This window comes from Ovis aries, chromosome 7 (genome assembly GCF_016772045.2).
Source record: "Ovis aries strain OAR_USU_Benz2616 breed Rambouillet chromosome 7, ARS-UI_Ramb_v3.0, whole genome shotgun sequence".
In the NCBI taxonomy this organism is placed as follows: Eukaryota; Metazoa; Chordata; class Mammalia; order Artiodactyla; family Bovidae; genus Ovis; species Ovis aries.
In genome coordinates, this window is record NC_056060.1 from 7068417 (window position 1) to 7094221 (window position 25805).

Below are 25805 nucleotides of genomic sequence, written 5' to 3' on the forward strand. Positions count from 1 at the left end.
GAAGAAAAGTTATGACCAACCTAGACAGCATATTAAAAAGCAGAGACATTACTTTGCCAACAAAGGTCCATCTAGTCAAGGCTACGGTTTTTTCAGTAGTCAGGTACTGATGTGAGAGTTGGACTATAAAGAAAGGTGAACACCTAAGAATTGATGCTTTTGAACTGTAGTGTTGGAGAAGACTCTTGAGAGTCCCTTGGACTACAAGGAGATCCAACCAGTCCATCCTAAAAGAAATCAGTCCTGAATATTCACTGGAAGGACTGATGTTGAGGCTGAAGCTCCAATACTTTGGCCACCTGATGTGAAGAACTGACTCACTGGAAAAGACCCTGATGCTGGGAAAGATTGAGGGCAGGAGGAGAAGGGGATGACAGAGGATGAGATGGTTGGATGGCATCACCAATTCGATGGACATGAGTTTGAGCAAGCTCCAGGGTTGCTGATGGACAGGGAGGCCTGGCGTGCTGCAGTCCACGGGGTCACAAAGAATCAGACACAACTGAGCGACTGAAGGGAACTGAAAGCAGCTTTGAGAGTAGATGTTTGTATTATCCTCTGAGCCCCGCCTGCCCTCCACCTGGGAGCCTTTGTCCACATCTGGAGTCAGAAATTCCATATACCTTGTTGGCCTCTTCCCCAGACTTGGAGCTGCTGCCCACATTGAACCAGAGTCCTCACCTCTGGCTTATGCAACTGATCCTCTGGGCAGCCATTTTATCCTTACAAATGCATGCTACTGGACATAAGGTCAATATGAGAAATAAGCAAACGCCTAAGTCCTACTGGTATTGAAAAAACAGTTTTGTCACCAAATACAAAGAACACATGACATGCGTATTCTTTAAAGAGATCTTTCCAAAATGAATACTGTCAATGGAAACAGTTTGTGTGTCGTGTGGAGAAAAGAACCCAAGTGACCAGATTTCCCCCTTACAATAGTTATGCTCTAATCTGAGTGCCGAAGAATTGGTGCTTTTGAACTGTGGTGTTGGAGAAGACTCTTGAGAGTCCCCTGGACTGCAAGGAGATCCAACCAGTCCATCCTAAAGGAGATCAGTCCATAATGTTCATTGGAAGGACTGATGCTGAAGCTGAAACTCCAATACTTGGCCACCCTATATGGAGAGCTGCTCATTTGAAAAGACCCTGATGCTGGGAAAGATTGAAGGCAGGAGGAGAAGCGGACGTCAGGGGATGAGATGGTTGGATGGCATCAGCAACTCAACGGACATGAGTTTGAGTCAACTCTGGGAGGCCTGGCGTGCTACAGTCCACGAAGTCGCAAAGAGTCGGACATGACTGAGCGACTGATCTCAACTGAACTGAATCCATTCTGCCACATGATGGGCTTACTGCATCAGCAATATCCACCCTGACCTTGTGATTAAGCAAGAAATCCACAGCAGATAAACGATTTGTCCCCACTGCAAAATGCAAGGCTGTGAGGTTCATCTGAGGAAACATAATTTCTGTCTTCAGGTATCTGATTACTATTTTGCCTTCTAAGATTCCTGGTTCTTGAAATGGCCATAATTTTTTTTTAACCTGGTGTTTTTGTTTTGATTATCTACTCTTTGCCTTGTCTTTAAAAGCAGTGAGAACTGTGTCCAGCATAATCTTACATTTCTCTACTATTAGATAACATCAGAGAATTTAGCAACCAACTGGAGTGTATACAGCAAGCTGAAATCCACTGCATAACCTATGACTGACTGTAACAATATAATAGATTTCAACTAGAGTGTAACAGCTGTATTTTTCCTATGTGCAATCATTAATAATGGTAGAATATATTGATAATGCATAACAAAAAATTTTCCTAGAAGTTCAGTCCATGTGTGGCTCTTTCCCCTATAGTTTTTTGGACTGTAAATTGTATTAAATCAAACAAATCAAGAAAGAAAAGGAAGAAACAAAAAGAAAGAAGGGAGGGAGAGAAGAAAGGAAAGAAGGAAAGACACACACAGAAGAAAAAAAGCATGACTATCTTTTGCTTCAAAGGAAAGCCAACTTGTCTCCCAGGATGTCTGGGGACAGTCTGCTGTGCTTCAGACAAAGGATGTTTTGCTTGTAAGTAAAACACATGTCGCATTTCCCATATTCTGGACATTGATTTTGCCTCCAAAGAATTTACTATCCTTTGCTTCTCATTAATAAATTATTGCAAAAATATGAGAACTGTTTAAACATCTGATTTCCTTAGTAGTTAAATCGGTTATAAACCAAGTTTGACAAAACATGAGTTACCCTTGCTATTGTTTGCAGTCTAGAGCTATATTCTAGGATGTCCAGTTTGGGCTTAGAAACTCCCCTTTAACTTTATTTGTGAATAAGGATACAAACCAAAATAGCATCCAAGATAAGTCAGTAAAACCACTTCCACTTTCTTTTCATCTTTGTCATCACCGATTTTAAAGAACTCTACAAGCAACCATGTCAGCAATATGCTGGAAACAGGACTAAAAAAGATGTCACTAGAAACTATAATTCACCAGGCGTTTATGATAACTTGCTACACTGGCTGTTAGTTTTAGTGTATTAAGTACTCTTATATAAAAGTATGGTTTAAAATATTAGAAAGTTATGTGGAAAAATTTTCAAAGGGTTATTGAAAGGTACATTGGAGGATCTATTTCCTGCTGTTTAGAAAAATGATTATTGCTTTACTTATTCAACAGTTAATCTAGATATTACCTTCAAAGATCCTTATTTCTTTTGCTCCCTTCCTTTCTTGTTTCCTTTCCTCTTTTTTGTTCCTAAAATTGTTCTGCTGCAAAAATTTGCCATTTTTCTACTCTTTCTAGGATGTCTATGTATAATGAACACACATAACAGTCAATAAAGCAGAAATAGATGTTTTTCTGGAACTCTCTTGGTTTTTCTATGATCCAATGGATGTTGGCAATTTGATCTCTGGTTCCTCTGCCTTTTCTAAATCTAGCTTGAATATCTGGAAGTTCACGGTTCATGTGCTGTTCAAGCCTAGCTTGGAGTATTTTGAGAATTACTTTCCTAGCCTGTGAGATGAATGCAATTGTGTGGTAGTTTGAGCATTCTTTGGCCTTGCCTTTGTTTGGGATTGGAATGAAAACTGACCTTTTCCAGTCCTGTGGCCACTGCTGAGTTTTCCAAATTTTCTGGCATATTGAGTGCAGCACTTTCACAGCATCATCTTTTAGGATTTGAAATAGCTCCACTGGAATTCCATCACCTCCACTAGTTTTGTTCATAGTGATGCTTCCAAAGGCCTGCTTGACTTTGCATTCCAGGATGGCTGGCTCTAGGTGTGTGATCACACCATCTTGATTATCTGGGTTTTGAAGATTATTTTTGTACAGTTCTTCTGTGTAGTCTATCCTTTGTGAAATGGGCCTAAATTGGACAAACCTTGTATCTTGATATTAACATCCCAATTTTAATTGAGATAAGTTGTTAATAATTTTTATTCTCAACAATAAAATATATATTTAAAAAAACAAATTATTTATTTTTTTGAAAAGATGATAAATTCACATGGTCCAAGAATTTACAAATTAGTAAATGTTTTCCAGTAAACATTTCCCATTCACCCCTACCCTCTATTGTCTGGCTCTCATGCTATCCTTGCCATACATATCCATTATTATAAATTTCTTCTCTTCTTTCCAGAGTTTCTTTATGTATAAACAGCAAACATAAATATATTATACCCTTAGTCTATTCCTCCATCCTTTTTATACAATAAATAGTATATACCTATATTGAGTGCTGCACTCAATGCCAGGAAATTTGGAAAATTCAGCAGTGGCCACAGGATTGGAAAACATCAGTTCTCATTTCAATCCCAAAGAAGGACACTACCAAAGGATGTTCAAACTACCACACAATTGCACTCATCTCACATGCTAGGAAAAGTAGTGCTCAAAATTCTCCAAGCTAGGCTTCAACAGCATGTGAACTGAGAACTTCCAGATGTTCAAACTGGATTTATAAAAAGCAGAGGAACCAGAGATCAAATTGCCAACATCCACTGGATCACAGAAAATGCAAGAGAATTCCAGTAGAGCATCTACTCTGCTTAATTGACTATGCCAAAGCCTTTGACTGTGTGGATCACAATAAACTGTGGAAAATTCTGAAAGAGATGGGAATACCAGACCACCTGACCTGCCTCCTGAGAAACCTATATGCAGGTCAGGAAGCAACAATTAGAACTGGACATGGAACAACAGATTGGTTCAAAATCGGGAAAGGAGTACGTCAAGGCTGTATATTGTCACCCTGCTTATTTAATTTATATGCAGAGTACATCATGTGAAATGTTGGGCTGGATGAAGCACAAACTGGAATCAAGGTTGCTGGGAGAAATATCATTAACCTCAGATATGCAGATGACACCACCCTTATGGCAGACAGCAGAGGAACTAAAGAGCTTCTTGATGAAAGTGAAAGAGGAGAGTGAAAAAGTTGGCTTAAAACTCAGCGTTCAAAAAATGAACATCACGGCATCTGGTCCCATCATTTCATGGCAAAAAGATGGGGATACAGTGGAAACAGTGACAGAGTTTATTTTCTTGAGCTTCAGAATCACTGCAGATGGTGACTGCAGCCATGAAATTAAAAGACGCTTGCTCCTTGAAAGAAAAGTTATGACCAACCTAGATAGCATATTCAAAACCAGAGACATTACTTTGCCTACAAAGGTCCATCTTGTCAAAGCTATGGTTTTTCCAGTAGTCATGTACGGATGTGAAAGTTGGACTATAAAGAAGGCTGAGCACCAAAGAATTTATGCTTTTAAACTGTGGTGCTGGAGAAGACTCTTGAGAGTCCCTTGGGCTGTGAGGAGATCTAACCAATCCCTCCTAAAGGAAATCAACCTGAATATTAATTGGAAGGACTGATGCTGAGGCTGAAGCTCTAATTCTCTGGCCACCTGATGCAAGGAGCCGACTCATTGGAAAAGACCCTGGTGCTGGGGAAGATTGAAGGAAGGAGGAGAAGGGGATGATAGAGGATGAGATAGTTGGATGGCATCACTGACACAATGGGCATGAGTTTGTGCAAGATGGTTAAGGACAGGGAAGCCTGGTGTGCTGCAGTCCATTCGTTGCAAAGAGTGAGACATGACTGGGACTGAACGTCAGCACATTGTCCTATATTTAGCATTTTTCCCTTACCAGTGTAAAGCAGTTTCCTTTATATATAAGTATATAAGCACACGGAGAGAGTTTCTTCTTTTGTTACAGTTACATAATGGACTGTGGTGAGAAGATAACATAATTTGTTTAGTTTCCAACTAATGGGCACTTAAATTACCCTTGTATGCTTATGGTAGGTCAATTGTGTCCAACTCTATGCAACCCTATCGTCTATAGCCCACCAAGCTCCTCTGTCCATAGAATTCTCAATGCAAGAATACTGGAGTGGGTTGCCATGCCCTCCTCAGGGCATCTTCCCGACTCACCCAGGGACTGAACGCATATCTCCTATGACTCCTGCGTTGGCAGGCGGGCTCTTTACCACTAGCATTACCTGCTGAGAAGGCGATGGCACCCCACTCCAGTACTCTTGCCTGGAAAATCCCATGGACAGAGGAGCCTGGTGGGCTGCAGTCCATGGGGTCGCTGAGGGTCGGACATGCCTGAGCGACTTCCCTTTCACTTTTCACTTTCATGCATTGGAGAAGGAAATGGCAACCCACTCCAGTGTTCTTGCCTGGAGAATCCCAGGGACGGGGGAGCCTGGTGGGCTGCCGTCTCTGGGGTCGCACAGACTCAGACACGACTGAAGCGACTTAGCAGCAGCGGTAGCATTACCTGGGAAGCTCAAATTGCTCTTAACACTTTGCTATTATAAACAGAACTACAATGAATAAATTTATATGTGTCTAAACTTGCTTTTTAAATTTATTTAGATATTTTAATTGTAAAATATATTCAATATGAGATGTACATCTTAACCATTTTAATTTTCTTATTTTATTTTTTTTTAAATTTATTTAGCTATTTATTGGCCTCACTGTGCAGCATGTCGGATCTTAGTTCCCTGAACAGGGATAGAATCTACACTCCCTGCATTGGTAGCATGGAATCTTAATCACCAGACCACCAGGGAAGTCCCCATTAACCATTTTTAAATGTCCAGTTCTATAGTGTTAAGAACATTCACTTTGTTATATAGCCAACCTCCAGAATGTTTTCATCTTACAAAACTGAAACTCTATAAACTATAACATTCATTTCTTCCTCTCCTAGCCCCTTTCTTCCTCCTGTCTCTGAATTTGACTGCTCTGGGTACCTCATCTATGCGGAATCATATGATATATTCCCTTTTGTGACTGTGTACTCAAGGCTCAACCAAGTTGCAACATGTATCAGAATTTCCTTCCTTTTTAAGGTCGAATAAGATTCCCTTGTAAAGATACCACCTTTTGCTCATCCGTGAGTGGACATTTGGGTTGCTTGCGCCATTAAGCTGTATTGTATATTTGTTTTTAAAGATGGACAGCTTTATTTCTTGCATGTGATGCAATTCTGCAGGCTCAACCGTGGAGGGGCTTGGGTGACCAGCTGTTCGTCCCAGCTTTCCTGAAAAGATATAAGAGAAGACATTGTGTGGTGGCTCTGCTAGGTACTCACACTCACATCTTTGTTCAATTCTTGCGTCTCTTCTGCGAGGTGGATGAAATTATCCCAGTTTTTAAGAGAAGACTTGGGAGGTTTTTGATGACATCAGGGCCACTGTAAGAGGCACGGCTGAGCATCAGAGCCAATGCTACTGGCTGCTTGGCTCCCCAGCACTTCTAGAAGCTGCAGTTTTTCCTTCCAGATCTTTACCCTCACTAGTCACGAGCTCAGGGCATCCCTAATTCCCATTGCAAGCCTGGATCCTCCCTAGTCCATTTTAGGACCACACATTTCATGTTTGTGGATTCTGAAGTGGTGAAATATTACTTTACTTCTCTCAGTATGTTAGTTTTCTTTTTCTGAACATAAAAGCAATACAGTTTGGAAAACATGTTTGTTTCAGTTTGTAACAAACTAGGGAGGAAAACAAAACCAGCCATATTTCCATCACTTAGGTGAAATTCCACCAGTGGTGGCTCATTAAATTCCATTAACATTTAGTGTTAGTATTGGTTTGGCCAAAAAGTTCAATTAGATTTTTCTGTCACGATATCTTACAGAAAACCCAAAGGAACTTTTGTCCAGCCCGATATTAACATTTAGTGTTAGTAGCTTCTCGTGCTTTCTTTTTGTACTTCATTCTATTTTTTCGTTAACAACACCTCCAGGCCAGTCTGGTGAGTAGAGAATCCATAGCATTGGGCAGGGAACTCACGTTGGGCCCCTAATGCCAGTGGATTGAATATTCCAGTGAACATGTCTCTGCTACAGCTCGAGTCTCTTTTCAAAACAAAAGCCACAGTTTCCTGAGCCTCATGATCTGTTTTCCAGACTTCCTTTCTCCTCCTCCCTCTTTTCTCATCGGGTCTGGTGCCTAGGTGGCATCCAGGATGCATATAATTAATGATAAAAACTCTCTTTTCTCCCTGTTCCCATGATTTTTACTAAAGATAAGTGACTGTTTCTAAGACTGAATGAAGGTCTGGTCTGGCCCTAGTAGCTCAGATGGTAAAGAATCTTCCTGCAATGCAGGAGACCTGGGTTCGATCCCTGGGTCAGGAAGATAATGGCTATCCATTCCAGTGTTCTTGCCTGGTCTATCCTGTGGACAGAGGAGCCTGGTAGGCTACAGTCCGTGGGGTCACAAAGAGTCGGACACGACTGAGTGAGTAACACACACACACACTGGATGGGAAAGAAGGAGCCAAGTTTTGGGGTAAAGTTGACTTTCCCTGTCCTCTCAGCCTCTGGTGTCACAAAGCTCCCAGAGGGCCACGCACCCTCAGCAGCACAACTTTCTGCATTTCTACTCCAGCCATGCTCCCTGCAAAGGTTTTCCTATGAGCTTGAAACCTCTGGCTCTCAGAATGCTGCCTTCCCTGAATAGGCTCATTATGGTGATTCAGATGGCTTTACAAGCCAGAATTTAGATAGCATACAATTAGACGCTTGCTAAATGCCTGCAGAATGAAGTTCTGCTTAATTTCATTACTATCTCTTTTGATTAGAAGCTGATTACTTTCAGCTCTAATTTTCAGGTTCACCTGGGTCTCAGTGTCTGGACTAGCAGACAAATCATTTAAATTGGTGGGAGGTGCATTTCACAAATACTCAGTCGTGTGAGAGACTTATCAGGATAAGTTTCTGGATCTCTAAGCATAGAAACATGGGTTTCTGAGGTTGGAACTTCTTCTGAGGTTATTTCTTTACTTTCTTTCTTTCTTCTTCTTTTTTTTAAGGAAAAATATTTATTTATTTGGCTGTTCTGGGTCTTTGGGTGGCCTGTGGGATCTAGTTCCCTGACCAGGGATCAAACCTAGGCCTTCTGCGTTGGGGACAGGGAGTCTTAGCCTCAGGACATCCAGGGAAGTCCCTTCTGAGGTTCTTTCTGACCATTCATTTTAATCATCTTCAGGATCTCTGAGCAGATTTTCCATGGGTCCTTTGGAAAGCAAATGAGAACCAGCATCTTTTGCTTGGGGACAGTATAGATGTGTGGCTTGTGCACTGCACAAAGTCTAGGGGAACTTTGAACTACACCCGCCTTGACAAAGGTATGCCATTTGTAGTTTATATGAGGCGCCCTATGGACTCCAAGGATTCATGCCCCCAAATTATGTCTAAAACAGCCTTTATTGCTCATTCCAAGGGCTTCCCAGGTGGCGCTGTAGTAAAGAATCCACGTGCCAATGCAGGAGACGCAGGAGATGGGGCTTTGATATCTACGTTGGGAAGATCCCCTGGAGGAGGGCATGGCAACCCACTCCAGTATTCTTGCCTGGAAAACTCCATGGACAGAGGAGACTGGCACGCTACAGTCCATAGAGTCTCAAAGAACCCAACATGACTGAGCAACTGAGCATGCATGAATGATTTGGTTAAGATTCCAACCCCTCATCTTTGTTTAAAGGTGGTATGATATAATAGAAAAATCTCTGGATAGGCGTCCAGGAAGTTGAATTCTACATTGTATTAGTGTTACCATTATTGATATTTATTCTGAGTAAAATTCATCCCTCTTCTGTTTTATTACTCCTCCCTTCTCAATAGATGGCCTTTACTTGCTGATCTAACTTGGCTCTTTGGGCTCCTGCGTCATGTCAGCATTCCTCTTGGGGAGGAGGAGGGAAGGAAGGGGAGTGACATCCCTCTTCTCTTTAAGGATACTTCCCAGAAGTTGCATGTGCCGCCTCATTTACACGCCACTGGCCAGTACGTAGTTCACATAGGGAAATACTCGGGTGGCCAAATGCCCAGCTAAAATCAGGAGATCTCTTTCAGAAGAAAGGAGGAAAGGCAGTTTGGTGGGAGAAGCAGGCATGGGATATTAGCTAAAGTCTGTGCCACAAGTGGAGTTAGCTTTTGGAGGAGAAATGTGTGTGATCACATTATTTATTTGCCGAGGACTTCCCAGTGCAGTGAGCCGGAGTGACCCCTGCCAGTCTTAGAGAAATGCTTGGGTTCTCATTTATAGCGTGTGTATAAAAAATATCACCTGTTGATGGTGGGTCCCTAGGCCACAATCCTTTCTCTTGCCCCATTGACACAGCTCCTGATGCTACCAACATCTAGCGTCTCTTAGACCATTACCATGTGCCACAAGCAGTTCTAAGGTACAATATGTATTATCACACTTGCCCCTCACCACTACACAGAGGGGAAGTTATTGAGACCCAGGGAAGCTGAGGACTGGCCCACATTTTCCCTGCAAGGAAGCAATGGTGGTGGTGTAGTTGCTAAGCCATGTCCGACTCTTGCAACCCCATGGACTGTAGCCCGCCAGGCTCTTTGTCCATAGGATTTTCCAGGCAAGAATACTGGAATGGATTGTTGCAGTTCAGTTCAGTTCAGTCGCTCAGTCATGTCCGACTCTTGTGACTCCATGGAGTGCAGCGCGCCAGGCCTCCCTGTCCATCTCCAACTTCCGGAGCCTGCTTAAACTCATGTCCATTGAGTCAGTGATGCCATCCAACCATCTCATCCTCTGTCTTCCCCTTCTCCTCCCACCTTAAGTCTTTTCCAGCATCAGGGTCTTTTCCAATGAGTCAGCTCTTCGTATCAGGTGGCCAAAGTATTGGAATTTTAGCTTCATCATCAGTCCTTCCAATGAGTATTCAAGACTGATTTCCTTTAGGATCGACTGGTTGGATCTCCTTGCAGTCCAAGGGACTCTTTAGAGTCTTCTCCAACACCACAGCTCAAAAGCATCATTCTTCGGCGCTCAGCCTAAGGGCAGACTGCCCTGGCTGTGGCCGCAAGGAGCAGCAGCAGCCTCTGCACGGCTGTGTTCACCGCAGCTGAGAGGCACCACGCCTAGGGAGAAGTAAGGAAGGCTCAGGTCAGCTCAGCGGAGGCGTCTTCTACAGCCCCACCTTCTGACGGGGCAGGGGGGTCTGTGTGAGTCTTTTTTTCTGCTTTAGTGGCCAGGGTCCTGGGAGTGTGGGTTCACTGTCTCTCGTCCTGTCCTGTCCCACCCATGGCGTGAACAGCTGAGTCTCTTCATCCTTTGTTAGTACCAGTGGTGGGAACAGAGGTGTGGAGCTCAGTGGGGCCAAGCAGGCCAGTCTACTTTGGCTCTGAGGAGCCCAGCGTGAGCGCCCAAGAGGGGGACTGCTGGCTGTGCCTGCTGCCACAAAGTCTCTGGCTATATATGGTTCCTTCTGGAAGTTCCCAGACTCCCATTCTACTAAGGGGTCAGATGTCATTCAGATGGGTTAGTCACTCAGTGATGTCTTACTCTTTGTGACCCCAAGGACTGCGGCCCACCAGGCTCCTCTGTCCGTGGGATTCTCGGAGGCAAGAATATTGGTGTGGGTTGCCATTCCCTTCTCCAGAGGGTCTTCTTGACCCAGGGATCGAATCCACGTCTCCTCTATTGCAAGTGGACTCTTTACCATCTGAGCCATCAGGGAATGAGCCAACAGTCCTGGTAGGGAAGTTCATATTTAGTTTTTGTATCTTTGTCTTTTATTTGGCTGCATTATTTAAATTTCAGAAAGCATTAAAGCAACAGCAATTCTAAGTGTGGCTTTAAGTACCACGTTATTTGGACACAATTTTTCTTCCTCTTTTTAGCTATAAGCCCACAAAGTATGAACACCCAAAGATGGCAAACCAGGTAGGCTTGTGTGAGTTACTTTTTACAAAACAGTTAAAATACTTTCAGACAAGTATTTACTCTAGCATTGATGAACTATACTACTGAGGATATATGCATTCTAGTAAGAAACCAATAATGAAAATGATTATGACCATTAGTAAAGGCCAGTCCTATCCACATCTCAAATGTTTGACATTTTTATGTGCTGCACAGAAATGGTGAAGCTTTTGTTAGGTGGGGATAGAAGAGCTGAAATAGCAGCCAGTGATTATTCAGATACCTTAGGAATCCTACGTTAAAAGTTGTTAAAATAAAATCTTTTGCTTTGTATTTTTATTAGATATTATTCTTATTTAGACTTTTGCAGTTTGCAACATACCAGTGTGCCGGCTGTTCAGTACTCAAGTATTCTGCAATGGCCATGCAAACCTTGTTCATCTTGAGAAGACAAAAACTGGTCTCCAGGACATTCCTCTGCCTTCTTGCATCAGTATTCCCTCTGATAGCTGCCACTCATGCCGCATCTCAATAGAATTCCCACCCCTCACTCCACCAAGATTCAATTCCTTTGGGCAGGAATTTCATTACTATACAACCACCCTCCACTGTCCTAGACTGAATCCCTGGTCCAATAGGCTGGAGCCAGAATTTAGGCCCTAGTCCCTCTTCCCCTGAAGAATCTCACGCCCAGACTGATGTCTAATTTGCTAATGCTGAGAAATGTCCCCTTAAGGCCTTTTAAGGCAAAGTGCACTGATTTGCCTCTTTGCTTACAGTAGTGTTTAATTGGCTCAATAATCCTGGTACATTGGGATTATTTCAGAGTCCACTCTGTCCTCCCCAGACTTTTCTTATTTGCCTTTAAGATAAAACAAACTTGACAAAGTTGACAACACTTGACAATTAGAATTCTGTTTAATGGCTCTCCTTTTCCCTCTGATTTCTGTTCCCTCTTCTTTTTCCTCTTCCTCTTTGTCTAGCCTCACTCTCACTTTCTTAGACCATCACTATGTTTTATTGAGGATGACTTTCCCAGGTTCCATCTTTTTGCTTGTTTTTCAAATGGTTGTTTTCACATTTTCTTTAAAAATAGGAATATTCACTGGTTCTATTTTTAATTCCTGTTAGCATTTTTAGATTCTTTCTCGTAGATGAGAATAAATCATTTTCCTACCAGATGAATAAGGCCTCTTTCCTTGCCAATCTTTAAGATGGGAGATTTAGATGAACTTTGAAAATCATAAATCATGCCTATAGTTGGTGATGTAGACCCACAGAAAATGCTAAGAGTTGTTAACCCCTGGTGACAACTGGGATCCTGAAGTCTGGAGTTGGAGGAAGACTTGTTTTTTTTTTTTTTTTAGATATATATCCTTAACACTTTTTTAAACCAAATTTATTTATTGTTATTATTTTAAAATCTCTTTGTTATTAAAGAAGTTTATATCCTGGCCTAATATAAAATGGTTCCTAATGAGAAAATTAGAAAAACCATTGAAATTTCCTCTCTCTCTCATATCCATTTACTCATCTACCTAACCACCTAATCATCCATCATTAAATTCAATGGTTTAAATGGGAGCTTCCTAACATCTGGTTTATGCTATTTTAATTTCCACCAGTTCTGGCTTATGTTATTCCTGCAAATAGTTCAGTGCTTTACAGATGAGTTATTAATGCTTCCACTGCCTGTTGAAAAAGACCTGGGCTTTCCAAATCCCCGGCCCTTTCTGTGGAAGCCTGAAGGACAGCCCAGTCCTGGAATGCACACAGCAGGCGTGCTTCCAGAGAAATGAAAGTGCTGTAGTGCAGAGCTGAGAGCAGAGGCATTTTGTAGCCTTCCCTTTAACTGTTGGTGTTTGGGGTTTTCATCTTCTTTGATTTCCCAGGAGATGGGATGACAAGAAAAGGAACAGGGCTGCTACCACTCCTCCTGTTTGTTGGAGTCTGCCACCCCCACCCTTATCTCTTTTACGTAGAGAAAGGCTGGGGTGAAAAAGACCCTGCATTCTAAAACCTTAAACAATTATGGGACAGTCATTCCTCCCATTCTTATCCCAGCTTCTGTTCACAAAGTCCAGATGCTAGAGAGCGGTCTTGCCGTGCTCCTTGGCCAAGTTTCCCAGGAGTTTTTGTGGACCTTCCTGAGTTTACTGATGCTGTGAGGGTGCAGGTTGGTCCATCCTGGAGGCTGGGGCACAAGCCCCCCCACTTTCTTCTCATAGGTTTCAAAAACCAGGTTCCCATACCCCTTTAGTCCACTTCTTGCCCCAGCATTGACTTCCAGATTGCTGTTCAGACTTTCACTAAGATTCACTTTTATTAAAAAGAAAGACAAAAAGAGAAGCCACCACACGTAAAAGAGGGAAGGAGACCTCTTGGTGGGCTGTGTGTCCTGGGTGTCCCTTATTCCCTCCCTCCGGAGGGAGGCTGGTCTGGAGCCCGGACGGCACTTGCATGACAGCTACAGCCCTAAGGAACCGTGACCTCTGCTTTCGCTTTGTGATTCCCTCCAGTTGTTTTGGTTGCATTCTGTAGGACTCTGGTGGAATCTTCGTGTGTGTGTGTGTGTGTGTGTGTGTGTGTGTGTGTGTATTCTTCAAAGGGACAAAAGTTTCTGAACTTTGACAAGTCAGAAAACAAGACTCAGTCCAGGCATGGTGCTGTTGGACAGCCTGGCTGCAGTGCTGTAATACATGTTGCATTACACACGTGATTGCATTACATACCGTGCAGTTGTATTACACACAATGTGATTGTATTACCTAGAATGCAGTTGTATTACACACAACATGACAACATGATTGTATTACGTATTGTGCAGTTGTATTGCACAAGTGATTGTATTACGTACCTGTGCAGTTGTATTACACACAATGTGATCATATTACCTACAGTGCAGTTGTATTACATACAACGTGATCGTAATACATACACACAACGTGGAGGAGCCCTGAGTTCTGCAGCCCTGAGAGTCAGGGCGCCCGTTCACTCTCCTCACAGTCATCAGAGAGCCGGGGGGACAGAAGCATCGACTATGGGGTCTCATAAAGAATATATCCAATCTGGGCCCCACGGAAATGGTGACAGGAGAAAATTAAACACCCCAAAGAAGAAAAAGCGATATTGGTTGGAAGTAAGGCATTTAAAGATGCATTTGTTGTGGTGACATTCCCATAGCCGAGGCACCCTCGTCTGTTTCCTTAGAAGTGGTAAGCAGGCTGGGGTAGAGGCCTGGGACACAGCGTGGCAAAATCCCTCACACTTCCTGAGTCAGACAGACCCCAGCTTGTTTCAGACATTTGTCTCTATATTGGATGACAAAAAAAATCAATCCAGTGATAGTTAATGTTGAAAGCATAGTCTTGGTCACCACCTTATGGATTCCATCTGAAAAAAATACATTCATACATACTCCGAAATGAGGCAATCAGAAGAAAACATCTGAAATGATCTGATAGGGTTCCTTTCAGTCTAAGAGCAGAGCGAGAACATGAAAGGACACATCAACCAGCTCTACCCTGACATTCAGGCAGGATCACAGCCCGGGCACCTGGCTTACTGTCAGCTGAAGGCCAATGAGCGGCAGAGGCTGGCCCGTTCGCAGAACTTTACGGACGCCCGGATCAGAGCCATCGAGGGGCAGCGGTCAGGCCAGCGTGGCCCAGGCCATATGGGCAAGAGGCAGTCAGTTCACTTACACCACACACAAGTACATTATGGCACTTTTATTGCTAATTCTAAGGATACACTTTCATGTGGAAAAAAAGGAAGACAATGCATTTAAAATGTTGAATATTGATTACAGTTTCTAAAAAAGGATTTCTTTTGTATTAAGATTTCTCCTTGTTGCTAATTAGGCATATAGTGTTCTGAAAAGTCTTCAGAAAAATGGAGTTGCCTTCTGGAAATTTCTCTTGACCTAAAAAATTGATTTGGAAATACATTATGCCTTCAGAGTACTCGCTGTCAGGATAAGGGTTTTGATGTATTGCATTCCCACATTACAGGGTGCCTAGAATGTGATTAGTGCTGTGAGGGGATCCGTATATCAGCTCTGTAAGTTGGGGTGCATGTTTGATGGAGCTGATAATCAGGTTGGCATGACAGTATCATAGTAACAGTCACAATCATAGTAACAGTATCATGGTAACAGTCACAATCCAGTTATGTTGTAGCTGGCGTGAAGGAAGTGGTGGTGGTGGCTTAGTCATTCAGTCATGTCTGACTCTTGTGACCCCATGGACTGTAGCCAGCAAGGCTCCTCTGTCCGTGGGATTTCCCAGGCAAGAATACTGGAGTGGGTTGCCATTTCTTTCTCCAGGAGAACTTCCTGACCCAGAAATTGAACCTCGACCTCTTGCATTGCAGGCGGATTCTTTACTGAGCTACTAGGGAAGTCCAGGAATTGGGCTTTCGAGCAAAGGAATGACATGTTGATTCTGGTATTTAAGGAAAATTAGTCTGGTGGTAGCAGGATAAGGAGGGGCCCCGGGTTCACCTAGGGGTGCCTTCTTTATGGGTACAGTTTGCTCCCCCCGAAGTGTCTGTCCGTCTAAAGTCAACACGGCAGACTTCCTCCCCAAAGCTCGGGGCCCACATTCCTCAGCATCTAGCAGGGGTTTGTAACTGTGACCTGTAGGCAGATGTGCCCATGGCTTCTCACCTCCATACCCAGCACTTCCCCCAACACCTTTTAGGGGTAGAAAGTCTACTGAGGTATGCCCAGTGGAGTCCTGCCTGGCTAGGAACTGCAGTCTTCTACCCGAGGAGCTTTCTGAAAGCTGGCCTGGCAGGTGGGCGCATGCTGGCTGCTCAGGGTGTGTTTAACAGGCTGCGGCAGCGTGACCTGGGAGCTTCCTGACCTGCAGATCCTCACTCCAGACTGGCTGAACCAGAAGTGCCGGCCTATCCCAGTGCCATCTGAACGCTGAGGAAAAAGCTCCACATTGCTTTAAGATTTTCCCTCCCCTCTCCTCCTCACTTTGACCCATGTTAAGCACAGTAGGTGCGTGATAAGAACTCCAAACTCTGGTGCTTCCTAGAAGAACCAGTGAAGGAAGGGCTTTCATGCGCTGGGCTTCCTATCTCACAGCTGCCAGAGGGGGAATGAACCTGCAACCACAGCCATGTGGAAACTGAGTTCCCAGGAAGGAGGCATCAGCATCTATCTGCCCTTGGCGCTTGGCTCAGGAAAGGAGAGCTTCTGCGAACACGGCCACAGGGCTCTGCTTATTTGGCTGCACGGGGCCCTGGTGACACAGGCCACGCCGGTCAAGCACCTGTACAAGGAGCTGGTGCGCATGGACTTTCCAGAACCAGCTGGTGAGTCAGACCTTTCAACAAACAGGTGGAAACTGCTGCTCCCTTAGAATGGTCGAGGACAGTCGGCAGATGTGCTCCCGAGCCGTGGCAGTGCCAGCCAGGTGTCCAAACACGCAGCTTCTCCTTTGGTGACTTAGTCATTCTGGTCCTGTTATCAGCCTGGCAGTTGGGTGTCATTCCCCAGCTGAGCATCTGAAAAGTGTAGGAGAACCTTTGTGTGGGGGGCACGGTGGGTGTGGGATGGGAGGTGGGCAAGAGAGCTGAACCGTCTCATACGGTTACAGCTAAGAATGGTCTTGCTCAGAATGCCTCTTCCTCTCGGGATCTCGGCAGGTTAGTGTGTTTGAAAAAGTTCCCTCTGCATTGAGAGAAGAGAGCTGATGGGCTATTATTTTGCCAGCTGGGATTACTGCTTTTTAAAAAGCACTCTACCAGGGACCGTACTGTCAGGGAAGACGGTTTGAAACCTTATCAGCATATTAGGGGTGTTATTTATCATTCATGTAATAATCATTCAAGCAAAATATAGGGACATCTGCCATTATTTTCGCTGGTGCAGTTTTACCTGAAACTGAGAACATAAAAGAGCATCAGATTACAAATCCAGTATTGTTTCAAGCAGTGGTAGGCACAAAGGAATAGTGCCTGGATGACGTCTGCCTTCCGTGGTCTTATCCTCCTAGCTCTGGGTTGTTCCCTATGCTTTGAACTTTGTTTCTTTGAAAGAGTGTCCACAAGAGCCCTCAGAGGCAGCCCACTGCAGTGGGTGAGGGCATGCACTCCAGGCGAGACTGTGTGAGCTTACAGCTCAGCTCCGGCAGATAATGGGCTGTGCGATTTTGAGCAAGTTCTCTAGAGAACTCACTCCACCAGTGTTCTCAACTGTTAACTAGAAAAGTGTCTGTGTCAAAGGGCCGTTGTGGGATTGAGTGACAGTGCCTGACTTGTAGCAAGTGCTTAATAAAGGTCAGCTATTAATCATGTTATCTGATTTTCTCCAGAAAAGACTCGTCAATTTAAAAGTGAAGCTGACTCAAGGCCCAAGAAACGTGCAGTTTCATAAATGCCTAAAGAAATTAAACTAAACTGATTTTCCATTCAGTATTCAATCCTCTTAAATTCAGTTCTTTAAAATGTCATCAAGTTCTTCCAGCAGTAGTATTGATTTTCCTTTCAACTATGAAGATCGCAGTGACAGGATTCTCTAACAGATGAAGAAATGGTATTATACCTTCCAACCACTGAAGTAAAAATAATTTTGGTTTTGCTTAAAGCAAGTTGTATATGATTTTCCCATTTCTGTCATTTGATGCAACACCTGATAGCTTATCTAGTGAGAGAATAATCTAAGATTTTGTATATCATGTTTTAAAAATTATGATGGTGGGAACATTACAGTATATGAAAAAAACCAAGGGTTTTAGGACAGAGAGACATGGTTTTGCAGTTTATTAGTTGTGAGCCTTTGGTCTAATAGTCAAGTTCTCAGATCTTTAATTTCCTTCTCCATAGGTTGGGAGAAAGGGCTATCTCTTCTGTAAAGGGCTATCTCTTCTGAGTGATGATGGAGAATGCCACGCCTGTGAAATGCCTAACCTCGTATCTATAGTACTGAAATGAACTGTTATTTCTGGTCCATAAGAGAAACTTGCTTTGGAAATTTTGTAGTTGTTGCCTCTAAATAACACCTATATGTAATATAACATTTTACTTAAAACCAGAGGTATATGCACCGATGTTTTTTAATCTCTTGGTGATGTAGTTATGGGTGATTCGGTACTTTCCATTTTTTTCATATTGATCATGCATTATTTTTGTAATCTGAGAAAGTTCTGAAATATGAAATCAAGTATCGATTTCTATCAGCTTATGTGTACCTATTCATTATAACTTAAGGCTCTCCATTATCAAATTCTGACTCTAAGTCTGTAAGGCCAGAAGTAAAATCGTGAGCAAGTTCAGTCCAGTTATTGTATCATGAATTTAGTTCTACGTTTCATCTCATGCTGACTGTAAATGGTACATTTAAATTTTAAAACAGGTTTTAAACAGGTTCACATGATGCTAACAAGTTTAAAGCATTGTTGCCACCTGAGACCATGGTTTTCACGGACTTTGCTTCAAAATCTGGGTAACCTCTTTATGCAGTAATAAAGATGAATACATATTTTTACCGTTGAAGTGTTTTAATTGTTGAATTTAAGTTGAATTGGGCTAATACTAATTACTTGGTGCTGCAGACAATATACAATTTCTAGAGTTTAAAGCTTTAAAAGATGCTTACGATATTCTTAATTACAATATTCATAATATTGACGTTAGTCTGTCTATGTGGTTGTGGCTCTGATACTGAAGACCATCCCTAGCTGTCATGTAAGTTCCTTAAACAGCAGAGCCCAAGACCAAAGTAATGAGCAACTGCTTTTCTCAGGAGTGAAATCCAGGAAGCAGGAATGAAGGAAAAAGGAAGTGAGATGGGGAAGGAGGGAGAGCTGAGACCAGTGTGATTTACCTAACTGGCCAACACCTGGTATCAAGTACAACTGACAGTTTGACCTCAAGGATGGACAGTTTATACAGGCTTTGGAAAGTTGAGAATGGATGTTTGCCCCAATGGGGTGCTGACTCCATGCTGCAGGTGAGCAGAGATTTCAGGTGTCTCGACTCTCTGCTGGGCAGGGAAGGGCTGGGAGGAACAGGCCTGTGGTGCAGGCGGGAGAGGAGGTGCTGTGGGTTTGTGCTTATTAGAAACCAAGAGCCGCCTGGCATAGCAGAAGCTGGCAGTAGTCGGCCAGAACCCACAGTAAGTATAAGGAGGATCATACACTATTGCCTAAGAAGGATCTAATACTCTTTTGGGTTTCCCTGGTGAGCACTCTTTCAGACACAGCCAGATGCTTTTACAGTTCAAAAAAGTCTTGGTGTGTCCTTTAGAAAACGGGATATTGACTGACCTCACATTTATTCTCCAGTCCTATTACTACACGAGGCAGTGAGAAAAACTGTATTTCCAGTGGTAAAGTTTTAGAGCACAGGGCTAGGTCATGTTCAGACTGAAAGAGGCTGAAACCACCCACTTCTATGAAAGATACAGAAACCTAGGCTCTACACAAGTTCTTCGGGAAAGAGGTGGGGTAGGTAGATCTCATTATATCACAGGTACGGATCCTGCCAATAAGTGTCTGGCTCACGCTAACCCAGTCAGCCAGCAGTAAAACCACCAGAAGCCTGGTCTCTGCTCTCCTAAATCTGTCCAGATGGTTTCTTCCTTTCGTCTAGCCATGGACAAATCTCTGCCAGGCCTGGAAGGTCTGCCGAACTGTCCAGGGCTATACCATCACAGGACAATGTCTGCATGTTCAGAGCAAAAAAGGGTTCAAAGGTACAGAGTTTCAACAAGGTGAGAAAGAACATGAGAAATAGAATCATTCTACTAGGAAACTGCTTTTTGATATTTCGGTGACTCTGTTTTTGTGCTAGTAAAATGTTTTCCCTCTTTTAACATTAAAGATTTTACTCATGGGTATTGCTATTTCCCCCTATTTGTAATTGTTAGAATCCTAGAAAAATGAGGACTAATATACTAAAGTCACAAAGAAACTTTGTGGTATTATTACTCTTGGCTTTTATCTTTTAAATTTTCAAATAATACCTTAGTCTCTATTAGTATAAATAATTTTTTAAAATCAAGTTCTCTTTCAAAGTTTACTTGGTAACACTGGAAATGATTTAGCCTTTTACAAAAACAGGATTTATATATTTTCATATAATCAGTGACATGTTGAAGCTATCAAAAAAATTAAGTCCAGTTTCTTTTTTAATTTAAAAAACATTTTACTTAATTGCTTAAATAAAAAATAACATTAAAATAATTCTACATACAGTTACAAAGGATGGTACAGCTTGAAAAAGTCTCTTGTAACTTTGAAAAAATGAACATGATATATCCATAATGTTCTAAGAATATGAAATTTTAAAAACTAAAGACTTCTAATTCTTGGTAAAGCCAGAAGAATTAAAAGTCCTCTGTATGAACATATTCATTTTAGTCAACCACTTTTATGGACTGAATGCTTGTGAGAGACTGGGTGTGAGTTGATCTGGTTCCAAGAGACCTGGAAGCTGAGGTACTACCTTCAGGGTGAATGGTCCGCGGATATTTTGCTGCAGTAGCTTGAGGAATGGTTTGCTGAAAAAGCAAAAATTTACTTTAAACAATGCCATAAAATTATACATACTAAATATTACTTCATTATCTACAGTTTAGCCCAACAAACATTAGTACATGTAGATTCCTATTAGGGTCTTCCATTTAGAAAAGTCATCTTTAAAATACTTGATGTAGGGGAGGGAGGTCGGGGGGGGGGGGGGGTCATGTTTGGGAACGCATGTACACCCGTGGTGGATTCATGTCAATGTATGGCAAAACCAGTACAGTATTGTAAAGTAAAATAAAGTAAAAATAAAAATAAAATAAAATAAAATACTTGATGTAAAATTATACATATCATATCAAAACATTCACTGTGCATTTCAATAGCTCTATGATATAGCTTTTGCTTAGGAAATGGACAAAACCTCTTGAAACAAAGATCCTCATGTCAGATTCCACTTAATTAGAGTTCCTCTTTAAAGAAATAAAAAATAACCTCCTTTTTTAAAGTATTTTATATAAATGTTCCTTTGTACATAAATAACTGGATGACTGCTACAAATGGAAGAGATTCTTGCAAATCGTATGAAATTTTAGTTGCTAACCACCTGATCTGACCGTAAAAAAAGAGCTATTTCTCCTTAGGGATGATGGGCAAGAGAACTGCAGACCATGGCACCTCTGGCATCATGTCTACAAAACATAGCACAGAACCAAGTAGCCTTAGGGGCAAGCAATTATCCAGCAGACGGAGCTCCAGGGTCAGAAATCTGGAGAACGGTTTATTAGTAAGCAACTGTTTCTGATAGTTCTAGTTCTTGGGATCCTCGAATAAAATGAAAAATAGTACAGAGGACTGCCACTGTGCCTGTTACACAATCCAAAGCAGGTAATAATGGAAGCAGTTTACGGCTATTTAAGTCATGGCCAATTACTGAAGAGTCACTGGACATACTAAATAAACAAAAGGCAGTTAGAGAGATAAATATCAAACAGGGGTTTTAAGTCTTTAGTTTCTTGGTTCTTTTTCTGTGAAGTATCACTCCAATCAGTACAAAACCAGTTTGTTGGAATTAAAAATAGACACATGTGCTCTCTTTACATCTCATCTTACAAATGGACAGTCTCTCTCCCCCATTTCTTTATAAATATCCTACGTGCTGATAAACACAGAAATGAGTTCATTTCCTCCCATCTTTGATAACTAAGCTCACATTTTCAAAAATATGTAGAGAAGTCATCTAAGGACTTTCAAAGTCTGTCCAACCTACAGAGGCTAAGATGATTCTCCACCCTCCACGTGTTCAGTCTGGACTCGGTACTTCCATCTGTCTGCAGCTACACTGTCGCACTTTACCTGAGGCTAAATTTAAAGAATCAATCCAGCTTCTTTTGACTTAATCATCTAGCAACAATCTAGTATTCACAAAGAGAAGCATTTACAATCATTCCTTACATCTTTTTGACATATTAAGTAGACAGGAATGTTATTTAAGACTGAAAGTTTATATAGAGGGCATTCTCTTTTATAATGAAATCAATCTTTGTTTCTCTTTAGGGATGTGTTCTCATAACTTTTAGAAATTAAACTTTTTGAGGTAATTGTTGATTTATATATGATTGTAAGAAATAACAGGAGATATCCCATGTGTCCTTCTCTAGTAATTTTTATTAAATTAAATTTGCTTATGGCTTTACAGTTTACAAAGTGCCTTTATACATCTCATTTAATTGTCACATTACCTCATTTAATCCTGAATCCTGACAGTTAACTCTAGGAGCTAAGTACTCTTATTGCTCCTGTTTCACATAAGAAAAAAATGGAGGCTCAAATATTTTTTGATTTGTATGTGATCACAAAGGCAGTAAGTAGCTAAACTAAGGCATTAACTCAGGTTTTCTTGTTTAATTTTACTTAAATTCCATGTACTTTTCTTTATATCACACGAATTTATTGCAACCTGATTTTTTCTCCAAGTTAGAAATATGTTGACAATTGTATTTGAAAAAGTAGGAAGACTTCCATTAAAAAAAAAAAAAGGAGCAAAAATTAAACACCATAAAAGTAGGTAAGTTTTTCTTAGGGTAAAAAATATGCTATATGGATAGCAGTTAATGAGTAAACAGTTTTTGTCTTTTTAAAAAAATTATTGAGAAATCATTTCTATATTTTACCCTTTTGGCCATCAACACACTGGATTACTTTTTGTATTTGATAATTTTTATACTATCCTGGATGAGCCCCTACCCTCATTCCCTAGTGGCTCAGATGGTAAACCATCTGCCCACAATGCAGGAGACCTGGGTTCAATTCCTGGGTCAGGAAGATCCCCTGGAGAAGGAATGGCAACCCACTCTAGTATCCTTGCCTGGGAAATGGCATGGACAGAGGAAGCTGGTGGGCTATAGTCCACGGGACTGCAAAGAGTCGGACATGACTGAGTGACGAACACACACAGCATACAACTGACAAGAAACAGAGTTTCTGAAATTAATCTCTTAAAACAGGAAAGGTATATATATAAAGCAGATGTAACAACTTTAAGTATATAAAGACTGTAATAGGAAGGGCAGAACAAGTACCAGTCATCACGGATTTTGATCTTCTCCACATGGCATTGAAGCACTTATCAGCCTATCAACTCTCAGGAGAAAGGTTCTGTGACAAAACGTTATCAAAGGCAGACTCACCACTGTGACCGGATGATGTTTCTCCACAACAACAGAGCTCATGGGAGGGGAAACTCCCATTATAGCCAAGCTGCTGCTGATTCTGTTTTTTGAAGCAAAATCACACCTCCCTGTGATCCGGGCCGTGATTGTTCTCCCAGCTTTCTGCTGCGCTGATGTCACAACCCTGGGCCCATACTATAAAAGAAATATCCCGGTTGGCAGAAAATCTGGCAAAATCTATGGTACTTTTGCTTCTGTAACTTGAAAATACACAGGCACTTAAAATAATTGTATATTCAACCAACTCTAACATGGGGAAAAAATTTTAAACAATAAGACAAAAAGCAAAACATAAAACCAACCATTCCAAATACCCCTTTAACCTTGGTATACCAGCTATTTTATAGGATTTTAGGAACTTCTAAAGCTTTATTTTGCAACAGTTACAGATTCATGGGAGGCGGCAAAGAGCGCAGGGAAAGGTCCCGTGTGTGCTGCACCCAGTCTCCTGCGACGCCCACACCTGAGACGATTACTGCGTACTTACAGCAGCGAAGCCAGCAAGTCGGGCCTGGCACGGAGGCCACTTGATCACGTGCGGACTTCCGTGACTACCACTGCGATCGTCATCACACAGCTCTCCCTCACACTGTCCTTTCTTTAGAGCCACACCCATCTCCCTTCCCAAACAATCCCTATTCCTCAGAACCACTGATCTGTTTAATGAACCGACCCTATGGATAAAGCACCATTACACATATGCTTTCCTGTCTTCCCCTTTTCCTTATGGCACTGTAAATATAATTTTTTTCACGAATATGTTTTTTTGGGGGGGAGGGGTCCACACTATGTGGCTTGTAGGATCTTAGTTACCCAATCAAGGATGGAACCCAGTCCCTCAGCAGTGAAAGCACGGAATCCTAACCACTGGACTTTCCTCTTCCTTTTGAGAGTTATTTGCAGTGTATTGCAAAAAATGGGATGATCATATCAAAAGGTAATGCCAGGTTTTACAGCTTTTGTTGCTTATAGCTGGACAATACTCCAGAAAGGTAACATTTACACCAGGAGTAACACATATATGTACTCATTCTTTTTTTGTGATCAACTAATCCCATCACCTGGGCAAAAATCAAAAGGAGTAAGAAAAAAGGGAAATGGCATATTTAGAAAACTCTAATATTTGCATTTTAATATCTGACATGGAAACAATGCAGATTATTGCTCAAGACTACAGGGCTCTGAAGCCAGATTTTCAAACTCTGAATTCAAACTGCATTAGTAACTGTGTCCACTGGCAAGTTATTCTCCCTAGCCCTCAGTTTCCTCATTTACGACACACGGAGAGCAGCCCCAGCTGACTAATGCTAGCCTTCCACTTTCCGTTCAGATGAAGAGTGAAGAGAAACCTTACTAAACAGCTTAAAAATCCAATTAAAACTCTTCCAATTATTTCAACTGGAGTTATAAAAAGTAAAGTGCCATCTACTGTTCAACTTTGTGAACTACAATAGTACATTTGCTAAACAGCACATGTTCAGTATACGTGCTGTCAAAGCAAGCACATATATTTCTTGAAAAGTATTTTCATCATGAAATTATGATATTCTAACACACTGATGATGTCTGCAGAAATGAAATAATTTTACAGATGAAAACATTCTTTCACTAGAACGGTATTCCTCCCTCCTTCAGTTGTCCCCTGATACTCTGCAGTTTACTTTTTACACACACCTCCTTTTAGCTCCTGGAAATATTGAGGAAGACTAGAAAATGTTTTGGAAGGAAAGGAAGTTTCTGTGATTCAAATGAAGAGAAAGACAGCCAGTCCTGAAACACAAATCTCTCTTCTTTTCCTGTGTCCAGCAAAAATGGTTTCACGGAAGGTAAGTAATCCAAGTAATCTATTTGTTTCTGCTTTTGTCATTACGGTTCTTTCCAAAAGCAAGAAGACATATTTGAGGTAAATCTGAGTATTTAATTTAGAGGATGAGACGGTTGGATGGCATCACCGACTTGATGGACATGAATTTGAGTAAGCTCCAGGAGTTGGTGATGGACAGGGAAGCCTGGCGTGCTGTAGTCCACTGGGTCACAAAGAGTCGGACACGACTGAGCGACTGAACTGAACTGAGTATTTAATTAAATAGAAAAGGAAGAAAACTAGCATGATACCTACAGATTAGTTTGTCATTCTCCTTTCTCTCTAAAGGCTGTATTTACGTCAATGAAATGGAATGTGTGACTGTTCTGAAGGAGCAGAATGTAGTTGGAGGGATGGGGGAAGAAAAAGGCCTATCTAATATTGTGTTTTTTAGGTTTCAAAGACTTCAAAATTATCTCAGGTAACCAAAGTGTCTCAAAAAGTAATAAAAAAGGGTGGTAAACAGACTCATTCATTGGGTTCTTCCTACACACATTCAGATTCAGATACAAACCCAGA

The 25805-nt window shown here is 41.8% G+C and overlaps 2 protein-coding genes across 7 annotated transcripts in view; one reads left to right on the forward strand and one right to left on the reverse strand.

Moving 5' to 3' along the window:
- ANKDD1B (ankyrin repeat and death domain containing 1B) overlaps positions 1 to 18685 on the forward strand; it is an 83420-nt gene extending 64735 nt beyond the window's left edge. Inside the window, 3 exon segments of the mRNA XM_027972156.3 lie at positions 14696 to 14864; positions 16405 to 16536; positions 17538 to 18685. Of these exon segments, the coding sequence (XP_027827957.1) occupies positions 14696 to 14864; positions 16405 to 16536; positions 17538 to 17599 (363 nt within the window). The 3' untranslated portion in view covers positions 17600 to 18685.
- Positions 18686 to 20345: 1660 nt separating this feature from the next.
- Positions 20346 to 25805, reverse strand: part of POC5 (POC5 centriolar protein) — a 30357-nt gene continuing 24897 nt past the window's right edge. For all 6 annotated transcript variants that reach the window (XM_042251989.1, XM_012180664.4, XM_012180665.4 and 3 more), the window contains 2 exons: positions 23381 to 23557; positions 20346 to 20725 (listed from right to left, as the gene is read on the reverse strand). In XM_042251989.1, coding sequence (XP_042107923.1) covers positions 20582 to 20725; positions 23381 to 23557 — 321 coding nt within the window. In that variant the 3' untranslated portion in view covers positions 20346 to 20581. The remainder of the gene's footprint in view (positions 20726 to 23380; positions 23558 to 25805) is intronic.